The 12929-nt window shown below is 44.8% G+C and overlaps 1 protein-coding gene across 2 annotated transcripts; it reads right to left on the reverse strand.

Moving 5' to 3' along the window:
- Positions 1-64: 64 nt before the first annotated feature.
- On the reverse strand, positions 65-10322 carry zbtb40 (zinc finger and BTB domain containing 40). 2 transcript variants are annotated; one of them, XM_029682747.2, is made up of 13 exons: positions 10208-10322; positions 9354-9516; positions 8660-9183; positions 8406-8521; positions 7368-7569; positions 6749-7159; positions 6338-6544; positions 6022-6186; positions 5635-5849; positions 4695-4854; positions 4440-4490; positions 853-1073; positions 65-350 (listed from the first exon to the last, which is right to left on the reverse strand). In XM_029682747.2, exons 2-13 carry the CDS (start codon positions 9500-9502, stop codon positions 165-167), a joined length of 2607 nt encoding a protein of 868 aa, XP_029538607.2. In that variant the 5' UTR covers positions 9503-9516; positions 10208-10322; the 3' UTR covers positions 65-164. The 2 variants fall into 2 exon arrangements, with proteins under 2 accessions (XP_029538607.2, XP_029538608.2); XM_029682748.2 differs by having other exon boundaries at positions 10181-10322.
- Positions 10323-12929: the final 2607 nt, after the last annotated feature.

Raw genomic sequence — 12929 nt, forward strand, 5'->3', positions numbered from 1 at the left:
ATGTATCAACGTACACACTTTCACATCTCAATATTTACAAATCAAACAGGATACAAAACCAGTGTCCCTTGGTGTAACATAAGTTAATTTTATTCATTCCAAGCTGCCCAATGTTGCTAGGACAGTTCATACTTCACCAGGAAGTAGAAACTAGAGGTTAGGGGTCACTGGCCCTCCCCACAAATGAAAGTGACTGTTCCGTTCAACAAATCCTCCATGCTGACCGCCATCACCTCAGTGCTGGAGTGACCGTCCTCCGCGTCTCCCAGGGCAACATACACCTGCTGGGATTGGTCCACAGATATCACTTGTCCCGCCACGCCAGCGGGGTCCTCCTCTGTCTCAAACACCTGATAGGAGGTATGACATGTCAATCACATTTCACTAACATGCCATAGTTACATTGTATGAGATAAGAGACTAAATACAGGAGAGCCTAGAGCCCAAAACCACCCGTCATCCCAACCCCTACTCCCTTTTTGAGATTGAATAGGTGTAAGTAATATGGTGAAAATTACACTAAGGGCTCTATTCAATGAGGAGTTACAGATTCCTCAATAGAAATGGAAAGGACATTTCCGATTGAGCATACATATGCAGTGTTTCCCGTGAATGCAGTCTCTGCTAAAGCAGGAACATTGCCTTTGAATTTCAATCACGCTGTAAAGCTGAACTTCCGCGATGCAGATTGAATAGAGCCCTTGGTTTATTAGTGACGTAGCGGTCTAAGGCCTTGAACTGCCTTGCCTGGTTAAATAAATCAGAGGACAAGATGGAGTCATTACACATATTCACTGAGTGTAGGGAAGCGATTGGGTAGGGTGTAGGGGTTGACTTAGGACGCAGGCTTACCATCTGAGAGGTGGAGGCCTGCTCCTGCTCCTCTATTGTCCCTATGTGGCAGGAAAGGAAGTGCTCCTGGAGCTGAAGCTGGGAGAGGCAGACCAGCGGGCAGAGAGAACAGCCGAACGCTGCCCCCTCTTGGCTGAAATGCTCAGTGCTGGCGTGCTCCTGCATCTCAGCCTCACTGGGGAACAGGCCAGGACAGTACAGGCACTTCACCACTGACAAGTCTGGGTATGGGAGAATACAGGAGGGGAGAGGAGATCAATACACATGTACATAGAGCAGACACAGACAGAAAAAACGGATTGTTATGTACAGTACCAGTCAAACGTTTGGACACTCATTCAAGGGTTTTTCTTTATTTTTAAAAAACTATTTTCTACATTGTAGAATAATAGTGAAGACGTCAAAACTATGAAATAACATATGGAATCATCTAGTAACCAAAAAAAGTGTTAAACAAATCAAAATATATTTTAGATTCTTCAAAATAGCCACCCTCTCTGCCTTGATGACAGCTTTGCATAATCTTGGCATTCTCTCAACCAGCTTAATGAGGTAGTCACATGGAATGCTTTTCCAACAGTCTTGAATGAGTTTCCACATTTGCTGAGCACTTGTTGGCTGCTTTTCGTTCACTATGCGGTCCAACTTGAGGTTGCGTGATTGTGGAGGCCAGGTGCAGCATTCCATCAATCTCCTTCTTGGTCAAATAGCTCTTACACAGCCTGGAGGTGTGTTTTGGGTCATTGTCCTGTTGAAAAACGAATGATAGTCCCATAGATGGGATGGCGTATCGCTGCAGAATGCTGTGGTAGCCATGCTGGTTAAGTGTACCTTGAATTCTAAATAAATCACTGACATTGTCACCAGCAAAGCACCCCCACACTTTCTCCTCCATGCTTCACGTGGGAACCACACATAGATCATCTGTTCACCTACTCTGCGTCTCACAAAGACATGGCGGTTGGAATCAAAAATCTCAAATTTGGACTCATCAGACCAAAAGACAGATTTCCACCGGTCTAATGTCCATTGCTCGTGTTTCTTGTTCCAAGCAAGTCTCTTCTTATTGGTGTCCTTTAGTAGCGGATTCTTTGCAGCAATTTGACCATGAAGGCCTGATTCACGCAGTCTCCTTTGAACAGTTGAATTTAATTTATTTTGGGCCACAGACATATACAACAAAATGTACAAGGTGGACCCAGAGGATATCACTTGAAAGTATTAATTAAAATGCTTGTTTCCAAAGTGGTCCTCGATGGTAAAAACAATAACACATATAATGATTAAAAGACAAGTCAAAATTACAAACAACCATAAATACATTCATTTATATTGACATCCTAAAAAGTGGCACTATTCCCCGCCCTTCTCCCTAACCTTAAAAATCAACCATATTAATTTCACATTAAAACAATCTATTAATTGCACATCATACCTATCATTCAAATAAATACACCTGACCAGCAGTAGGGGGCACAAGGTGCAGTGGAGTGGTTTCTCTTACTTAGACAACCTTGTCCAAATGAAAAACTTTGCCTGTTTTTTAAAGCTACTTCTACTTTTAATTTGCTTGATCTCCAAGGGAAGGCTATTCCTTAGACAAATGACTGTATGGAAAAATGTGCTCCTCGCGGTACTGTTTACTCTTGGAATTTTACAAGACATAACACTAACTCTGGTATTGTGACTGTGTTGGTTGTAGACCATATCAATGTGTTTTTTTACTGTAACCTGCGGCACGATCATTTAAGATGTCAAACATTTAATTAAGTTTAAATTGGTCCATTCTGGACTCCAAAGGCAACAAGCCCACCTCCCGGAACTCCTGTACCCCTCCCTATGTGGGTCCTAGGGGAACATTCAGCATATACCTGCTAACATTATTTTGCATGACCTGCATTCTCTTTTTCAGCTTTTTTGATAGCCCACTATACCAAGCAGAGCAGGCATAATCAAAATGACACTGAATCAAGGTTGAGACAAGCAGTTTCTTAACTTTCATGTTAAAATATCTAGTGTTACGATATAAAAATGTCAATTTGTTTGCCATTTTAGAAAGAATTTGAGCAGCAATCAGGTCTCCAGAAAGGGATTGAAGATACTTGTTTTAGATTCAATCTCCTTGACTACACAGTTTACCATTATCTTGTCAGGCCTAAGCAATCTATGTTTTGTTCCAAACAAATATGATTCAGTTTTTCCCAAATATATATAATTTGTTGTCAGACAACCAATCTCTAACAAAATGCAATTCCTTACTCAGGGTCTCCTCCATGTAAACTGTATCCTTCCCTGATACTAGTATGGCTGAATCATCAGCATAAAGCAAGAGTTTGCACTTTACTGTATCTGGCACATCATTAACGTATATAAGAAATAAGAGGCCCTAAAATGGATCCCTGCGGTACTCCACGGGATATTTCTTTGACCTCTGACAGAACATTACATACTTGAGTACTGTTGGTCAGATAAGACCTAAACCAATTCACTGCTACATAATTTAGACCCATGCATTTGAGTTTCATCAGGAGAATATCATGGTCCACAGTGTCAAAAGCTTTCAGCAAATCTAACATGACCCTACCTGTATAGCTCTCCTTCTCACTTTCCTGCTTAATGTGGTCAAAAAGGTGGATACGGCAAGTATAAGGGGAATGAGCTGTTCTAAAGCCAGATTGTAGTTCATAAAGAAGTTTGTGAAGGTATCCCATAAAGAAGGTATATAAGGTGCTGAGGATTGACACAGGCCTGTATTTTCCTACATTTGTTTTACTGCTCTTCTTGTGGAGTGGAACCACCTGGGCTGTTTTGAGATCCTTGGGAAATGTACCACTACTAATAGAAAGGTTTACAATATGCGTTATCATTTTAGCAATGGCACAAGCACTATCCTTTATGAATCTGCAGGAAGGTTATCCAGCCCAGTTGCTTTGATTGTGCTCATTAAGCATAGTAGATTGGAAAGGTAACTTTGGGTCTTTCTTTCCTGTTGCGGTCCTCACGAGAGCCAGTTTCGTCACAGCGTTCGATGGTTTTTGTGACGGCACTAGAATATTTTCCGCATTGACTTACCTTCATGTCTTAAAGTAATGATGGACTGTTGTTTCTCTTTGCTTATTTGTGTTGTTCTTGCCATAAAATGGACTTGGTCTCTTACGAAATAGAGCTATCTCTGTATACTAAACCTACCTTGTCACAACACAACTGACTGGCTCAAACGCATTAAGCAGGAAAGAAATTCCACAAATTAACAAGGCACACCTGTTAATTAAAATGCAATCGAGGTGACTACCTCATGAAGTGGGTTGAGAGAATGCCAAGACTGTGCAAAGCTGTCATCAAGGCAAAGGGTGGCTACTTTGAAGAATCTGAAATATATTTTGATTTGTTTAACACTGTTTTGGTTACTACATGATTCTATATGTGTTATTTCATAGTTTTGATGACTTCACTATTATTCGACAATGTAGAAAATAGTAAAAATAAAGCAAAACCCTGGAATGAGTAGGTGTGTCCAAACTTTTGACTGGTACTGTACATTAGGAGTGCTATGGTATGTAGAAATATAACATTATCGCAGCTCTTACCTGATTGCAGGTCTGGATTCCCCACCAGAAGCCCGTCAGAATCAAACATGCCTTTAGGAGACACAAAATAAAAATATATTATTTAAAATGAAAACAAGAACAGTATATTCCTTACAACAAAGATGCACAACACTAATCCGAGAATAACAAAATAATTAAAACATTTTGAGATTATGGCAACCCAAGCAAGGGAGGGGGGGCAGGATAGGCCTGGAAGCCAGGACATTTTTTGGGTCTCTCCCTGGCCGTCCTCACCTGTGTGCTCTGTCTTCTGGTGCTTAGCCAGGCTACTGGCACTGTGGAGGAACTTGCAGCACACGCTGCACTGCAGCAGAGACTTGAGCTGCCGGTGGGTCTGACCAGCAAACACTTCCGGGTGGTTGGTACGGTTATGATACCACAGTCCCGACATTTGCTGTGGACGGAGAGATATGGTAAGTAATATACACTGAGTGTACAAAACATTAACAACTTCCTAACATTGAGTTGCACCCCCCCACACTTTTGCCATCAGAACAGCCTCAATTCGTCAGGGCATGGACTCTACAAGGTGTCGAAAGCGTTCCACAGGGATACTGGCCAATGTTGACTTCAATGCTTCCCACAGTCGTATCAGGTTGGCTGGATGTCCTTTGGGTGGTGGACCATTCTTGATACACACGGGAAACTGTTGAGTGTGAAAAACCCAGTAGCGTTGCAGTTCTTGATGCAAACCGGTGCACCCGGCACCACTTAAACATTTTGTCTTGCCCATTCACCCTTTGAATGGCACACGTACACAACCCATGTCTCAATTGTCTCCATGCTTAAAAATCCATCTTGAACCAGTCTCCTCCCCTTCATCTACACTGATTGAAGTGGATTTAATAAGTGCCATCAATAAGGGAACATGGCTTTCACCTGGTCAGTCTGTCATGGAAAGAGCAGGTGTTCCTAATGTCTTGTACACTAAGTGAATAATATAATACGCGCCATTTAGCGTGCATATATTTTATGTGGTCCTGGGAATCGAACCCACTATCCTAGCGTTGCAAGCGCCAAGACCCACCAACTCGTCCTTCAATAGTAAAAGATGAATATAAAGGTGTGTACGCTATAGGCTTATTAGTCTTTCAGAGCGATCAAGTTCAAAGAAATGTTTGACCCTGTTATCATAGACCAGAAACTCCCTTTACAGGGATACTCGCTCTCACACCTGGTAGGACTTCTGGCAGAGCTTGCAGCTGAATGGTTTGCCCCCAGCGTGGACAGCTATGTGTTTCTCCAGCAGGGAGGGGTTGGTGAACATCTTGTTGCACTCAGGACACCGGTGGTACTCCTTCGGGTGACACTCCTGGATGTGCTTCCTGTGGTCCTCCAGTGTGGAGAAACTGAGACGACACTTCTGACAGTCATGAGGCTCAGAGATGTCTGGAGAGGGGCGGAGGAGTGGAGGAAATGGAAAGAGAGGGAGCAAGTGCGAGCAGGGTGAAAGCCAGGCGAGATTGAGAGACATTTCTAAAATGTCCTCGGTGTCGTGTTTACTCACTTTGAAATATAGATATATTTTTTTTCGGAGCATAAGCAGGAGTATCCTACTCACTGTGAGAGGTCTGTAGGTGAGCAGAGAGCCCGTTGGCCTGGCTGAAGCCTTTGCCACACTCCCTGCATACGTAGGGCTTGTCTCCGGTGTGTGTGCGCACGTGACGCGTCAGCTCAATGGACTGGGCAAACAGAGCCTCGCAGTACTGACATGAATACATTTTACCTAAAAACAAACCCCACAAACACATGTGTATTTAGATTTTTGGACAATTGGCATTGTTTTGTGAATCCTGAGATGTGAGATCTGTTATAGCGCTTCAATCTGGTGCTAGTGTGTGACCTTCAGAGTGTGTGTGTGTGTGTGTGTGTCCTACCCTCGGAGTGTTTCTTCTTGGTGTGGTAGGCCAGAGCGGCAGCCACACTAAAGCTCATGTCACAGTTTTTGCAGTGGTAAGGCTTCTCTCCAGTATGCAGTCGCATGTGGTTCTTCAGAGACGAGTTGGCCCCAAACTTGGCCCCGCACTCCTCACATGCAAACGGCTTCTCCTCAAAGTGCTCTGTGCGTTTGTGGTACAGCATACCTGTCGCAATACAAACACAGTCAATTAAACTGGAGACACATAACACACCAGGTGCTCCTGCAGAATGGTTAAGGCCCGGTAGGCCTGCTATACATTAGTAGTGGGTAAGATAGTGAGCTCCTTCCCTTTCAATGCAAAGAATTTTACTACGCAGGTCCTCTAAACTAACACAATCCGTTCCCAGTCCTGATCGGGCAAACTCACCTGAGGGGTGAGCGAAGGTCCTGCCACACATATCACAGGACACCTGCGGCCGTTTCTTTTTGGCGGCTTTGGACTCTGGGTGGGCCTTGTTGCGGTGGAGCTGTAGTGCCCGCGATGTGGGCAGCTCCTCTGGGCACTCAGGGCACTGCAGCCTAGTTTCCTTGGACATGGTGCAGCGCTTGGTGTGGGCCACCATACGACACTTAAAACCAAAGGCCTTACTGCACCAGCGACACAAGTACGGACGAGAGGGGGAGGAGCGCTTAGCCCTGGATCTAGTCTTCCTCTCCCCTTCTCCTTCTTTCTCACCGTCCTCTTCAATCTCCTCCTCTTCTTCTTCCTCCTCGGCGGTGTCTGCGTCTGCAGTAGTGGGTGACTGGAGCTGCTCCTCCGGCTCTTCAGCCTCGGAGCCTGGGGATCGATGCAACAAATCATTGAGTAGGCTAATTGATTGACCATTTGATAATGAATCGGTTGCAATGAAGTCTAAAACAACAGAATGGATGCGATGGATGGATCCCACTCACACACTGTAGTCAACTTAATTGTTGTTGTGTTGCCAAACATGTTGGCTAAAGCTTGAAACCATGCTGGTGTCCTTATTTCCCCTACTCTGTACCTGTAGCTCCCTGGCTGGTGTCCTCTCCTTGCTGAGTGTGCTCATGCAGCTGGGTTGCCAGATTGGGGTGAAACTCCTTAAGCAGACCCATCAGTGTGAGTAGTGTCTGGGCTGAGAGACTCCTCTGCTCCTTCACTCTGCTCTGGAGCCTCTGAAACACAGCAGGACCCCCTGGATCCCCCTCACTGCAGGACAGTATCACCTGAGATAGATAAGGGTCAATACATGAGAGAATAATTCTGTAAACGTAGTAGTAGTAGAGGAAGACTTGTTCACCGTTTTAAGGAATGGAGTGTTGCATTGAATTGTGCGTTCTGTCATAGCAGAGACCACCCACTGGGCACAAACTGGTTGAATCAACATTGTTGCAACATAGTTTGTCCACGTATTGTGCCTTGGAATCTACGTGGAAAATACATTGGATATGAAAATAGTCATCAACATAAACTGTTATTTTAAAGGTTAAATTTCAACCACAGGATTATGTACCTATGGTAACCAAATTTCAACATAGACAAACCTTGTAAAAAATATGTTGAATTTGTACCTTTAAACCAAAGTCAGATCTTCAACGTTATATCCACTACCAGAAGAAAAAAACAGGCTGGGCAGCACCTCCTACTGGAGTTTGGATTTTTCTACTGCTACTCTTTGGTCTCCCATCCAGGGTTTTAACAAAGCCCTGCTGGTGATAACACATTAATCTGTTGTATAAATAAACTAAATATCTGGCATTGTATTCCCATTTGAACTTTGCTGTGCTTTTAAAATGGTTGAAAGCACAGTGATAGACATTTGGGTGATAACTAAACCAAACATCTGACATTATTTTTCCATTGGAATTTGGTTGTGCTTTTTAGATGGTTGAAAGCATAGTGATAACACATTGGAAATTCAACTGACTTTTGGCTGTCTTTTTGAGTGTGTGAATATAGTTGTAATCCCATTAATCAACCTCTCGACCAAATATTACCCAATTATCCACATTGAAATGATGTAGTGCGCCCAGTGGGCACTGTCTTCCATCCAAAGTCTCACCTGTCTCTCCTCGGTGGAGATGCCGTCCCAGGTCTGCAGTGCTCTGAGCCACTGCCGCACATCCACCACCTCTGTATCCATCTTGACTCCTCCCTGGGACATGGGGTCCACGTCAGCTGCAACCAGGAAATACAATCTTAGTTGACATGTCACCTCACTCACAGAAGCATCATAACAGAATTAATCAAAATAAATCAGGACATAACAGTAACAAAACGGAACATCGCAATGAGCCCATTTGAATTCAAACCCACCTGTGCTCTCTGGAAGTTGAAGGCGAGCTCTTTTAGATGGTGGCCCATCCTTCTCTTTCCTCTCCTCTTTCACATTCACTGGCTCGCTCCGTGTGGCTGCTGTGGTCACTTCACTCTCCAAACCTGCCTCTTCCACCTTTTCCTTCCCCTGGGCTCCAGAGGGGCCAATCTTCATACCATCCTCTCCCATGCTAGGTACAGCTGTCTCTGGGGAAGCTGTGTGCTCGGCCTCCTGGCTCTGGAGCTGTGGTTGGGTGGTGATGGCGGGTGGTGGGGTAGGTGAGGCTGGTTGTGTAGTGTGTGTGGTGGTCGTCGACTGATTCATCAGGTTGGTGAGAATGTTCTTGCAGCCCACAGCTACGTCAAACATCTGCAGGCTGTCTGCGGCGGCAATGATGCGGGTGAAGTTGTGTTTCCCTGGGGGCAGCTTTCCGGTGTACACCATGTCCAGCAGGCAGGAGAACTCCTGGGACGACACCACAGCCGTGTCGATGGAGATGCTGTCCGAGCCCTCCAGCAGGGACCTGAGACAGAACAGAGGGAAGTTGTGGGTGTATGTAGGCTACGCAATGTTTATAAATCACAATGTGTGTACTGTAGGCTAGGAACTTTTCATAAATGAGGACAGTGCCATTTAATTGGACAGTATAAGCGACAAAGCTGTTTGATTGAAATTAATGATTCCTTGAACAACCTAAAGAGCAGACTGGAGGCAGCCAGCACCAGTTTGTGGGCACGATGGGGTGTGTCCCCCACCAGAATAGAGCAGTCACAGAACTGACTCTCCTTCCTCAGGGCGCGGAGCTGCTGCATCAGCTGCCTGCTGTAGTTGGGCAGCTCCATCACAACCAGTCTATCTGCACAGGTATGGGGAATGAGGAAAAATGGTAATGGCGACTGGCAATCTTGGTTACATTTGAGTCATTTAGAGATTTAGAGTGGTGAAATATATTTTTTACCCATGTTTTATGAAACAACCACACAGTATGATTATTGCAAATAAAGCCTTAAGAAATAACATTCACGCTGTACTGGTCATAGCACTGGTGTGTGTGTGTGTGGCAGGGAGGGGGAGTCTGTTCTTGTTTTTAAACCCATGTTGCAGAAGGCACATGAAATTATGTATCAAATCATCAGCTCCAGTGGAATTTATTTGATGTGCAGAGGAAAACACTAAGCAGTGTTGTGATGTAATCATCAATAAAAAAGTATGTACATTGTGTTATGCAACGAGGGAGATGGCAAATGACCTTGCTATCTGGATAGCCTATAACCTCTAATAGGTAACGTAACTAGATAAAGTTACCTACTCGTTCAGAGTAATCTGATGTGAAAATATTGCAGACAAACAGAAAAGTAGCTAACTAACATTAGCTCACCAACATTTGTTTTTTACTCTGATGTAGACCATGCTACAACCTGAACCTAGCCCTGCTAGCATCAAAAGCTAGCTTTGAGGACAGTGGAATTAGGTCACGAAATGTCAGAAGGAAACGATAAGCAACTACTAAATAAACTGACCAGAAAACAACTCCTCGTTCTCTTTACCTTGACTGTTATTCAAATAATCCGGCTCTTTATTTAAACTCCGTCGATGAACAAACTAAACAGCGCAATAAAGCTTCGGTATTTTGAAATGGCGATTGCTCGCAAGTACGTATAGAGAAAATAGGAGATAGGAATCCCATTGGGCAATGAATGGAACGAATAAAGCGTCACACAGCAGACTGTCGACCAATCGAGTTCACGTTGTCATGCTGCGTCACGCAATCCTGTCTCCAAGTCAGGGTATGAGTCGAGGTGAGTGTTTTAGAGAGTATTAAAAACAATGTTCTCCCTCCTACAATGAGTCAGGGGTTAATAACACTGATGCCTAAGCCTAAAAAATAAGTGCTGCTCATCGATAACTGGCGTCGAAACCAACACGAGAGAGTAAATGGCACCTGGTGAATGCAGGTAAATGCATCTGGTAAATGCAGAGGGTCTTTTACTCAGTTATAAGGAATTCTGATCACTTTACAAGGTCTTTGTAACACCTAAAGATTTTGCAATTGTTTTAGACGCCAGTCCCTCAGGTGTTGCTCTGTTATTCAGGAACATGTCAAGACCTGACCCTCAGAGCCTACCTTCTATTGACCCTGTTGTCTCATCAGTAGGAAAGATTTGTTTCTCTTTTGGTCCATTCAACAACAGAGCGATACGAACCTTGTTTCAGCAGGATGTTGTATCTATACCTTATGTCATGCCTTATTGGAATGGATTTATTGATAATATCTGTTGGAAAAAAGTTTGGATGTTGCCACACACATACCTACTTGTTAACAAAAATAAGGAATTTCCTTTAAAATTATTCATAAATATTATCCTGCCAACCACTATATGAAGAAGTTTAAGGAAAACATCAACTCAAATTGCTCCTTTGGTAATGACCACCCAGAAACAGTGTTGTATATTTTTTGGCATTGTATTCATGTAAGAAAACTGTGGCAAGACATCAGTAGATTTATAATTGAACACATTTATGAAGATTCTACACTATTGTGGAGAGATGTACTGCTTGGATTCTTTACATACGATAGAAATAAGCTGAAACATTTTTATGTAATTAATTGCATTATTCTTTTGGCCAAATTTCATAGACACAAATGTAAATTTACAAACAAAAAAACACATCACATTCTTACCCTACAAAAAGAAATTGAACTGTATTTTAAGACAGTTAAATACTCTACTAAAAAAAAGCTGTTAGAATTGTAAGTGTATGTATGTCCTTAGCTCGATTGTCCATTGTTTATAATCTATATTGTAGCGACCCGCACAGACAGCTGTGTGTTATGTGCTAGGCTAGGAGGTGGTTGTGTTGTACTGACCAGTACCCGGTGTTCGCGGGGTCCGACATGTCAATCAACCTGCTATATGCCAATCACGGGAATGCCTGGAATGTTCTGATGCCGGGCATCCTGGTGGTTGGCGGAGTGGCGTGGAGGGGGGTTGGGCATTGAAAGTTAAGACCAGGTTCAGCCTTTGTTCTCTCTCTCTTACGTATGGGCTTCACAAGAGAATGTCACGATTGGCTTGTGGGTTATCTGTCATCTATTTGGCGTGTGCTACGGCCCAAACAGTAGCCTGTGTAAAGTTGGTTCAATAAACCGTCAATTCGCAAACTCAAGCCTCTGTCTGGACAATTGTTCATTTATGATCTAGTCAGGTCATTACATTGGTGTCAGAAGTAAAAACGTTGATACAAGTTAGCCAGCTAGCTAGCTGACTTATGTGGCTAGCTACCGTAGGTGAGAACGGGGATTGAAAATGCTTCGAGGGAATCCGAAAGTGAAGGTGGAGGTAGGGGACGATTATGGCCAAGGAGGTGCGTGTGAATGGACGTCGGGGGTTCTGTCTGAGGAGATCGCCAGGGCGTCGGAGCGCAAAGGCCGCTTGAGGGAGGACGTTAGAGTGATGGTGGCTGAAGCGGGCATGAGTGCTTCGTCGAGTGTATTTCGCGCGGATTCTGGTGGGCGGACCGAAGTGGCGACGTCGACGCGGCGTGACGAGGAATCTGGGGCTCAGGATGTAAACAAACATGGCGGCGCCCAGTTCCCGGCTGCGTCCGTATCTGTTAAGACCCCGAAGTATTCCGGTAAGGCGGATTGGGAAGCTTTTCATGCTCAGTTTGAACTGTTAGCTCATTTTAGGGGGGTGGTCGGATGAAGAAAGGGCACTGCAGTTGGCTTTATGCCTCACGGATGAAGCTCTGTCCTGTTTGATATTGATTAGCCCCGAGGACAGGCATGATTATGGTGCTCTAGTGGGAGCACTGAGGAGGCGCTATGGACAGTGTGTACAGCCCGGGCTACTGCGCTCCGAACTGAGGAATAGACGCAGGCAGCCTGGAGAGCCTCTACGGGTGCTAGCTAATGACATTGAGAGCCTCTCTCGGCGGGCATATGCTCACATGCCCCCTCCGTGCAGAGCGAGCTAGCACGGGACCAGTTCATACAGGCGCTCTCCCCTACGGAGCTGCGCATACAGACCCAGCTGGCTCATCCTGAGTCATTGCAGACAGCCTTGGAGATGGCTTTGGAGAGGGAGCTGGTGTGGGCTGGGGCTTCAGCTGGGGCTTTGGTGGGGGTGCAGGGAGACACACCCTCTGTGCGAGCTGGGGGCAGAGCAGCCCGGAGCCGGAAAAGCCTGCTTGGGTGGCCGAAATGACAGAACTCATTCGGGCTGTGTCGCTACAGGCGGCACGAAACACAAGCCCTGGTCCCAGGGT

Source organism: Oncorhynchus nerka, linkage group LG15, assembly GCF_034236695.1.
Source record: "Oncorhynchus nerka isolate Pitt River linkage group LG15, Oner_Uvic_2.0, whole genome shotgun sequence".
In the NCBI taxonomy this organism is placed as follows: domain Eukaryota; kingdom Metazoa; phylum Chordata; class Actinopteri; order Salmoniformes; family Salmonidae; genus Oncorhynchus; species Oncorhynchus nerka.

What these genes read in the sequence shown, in the direction of transcription:
- zbtb40 (XM_029682747.2), bottom strand. Translation starts at nt 9,502, where the DNA reads ATGGAGCTGCCCAACTACAGCAGGCAGCTGATGCAGCAGCTCCGCGCC. An exon ending in TCTCCACCGAGGAGAGACAG is followed by an intron (nt 7,570 to 8,405) that starts GTGAGACTTTGG and finishes TATCTATCTCAG; the next exon opens with GTGATACTGTCCTGCAGTGA. An exon ending in TCTGCCAGAAGTCCTACCAG is followed by an intron (nt 4,855 to 5,634) that starts GTGTGAGAGCGA and finishes CTCCGTCCACAG; the next exon opens with CAAATGTCGGGACTGTGGTA.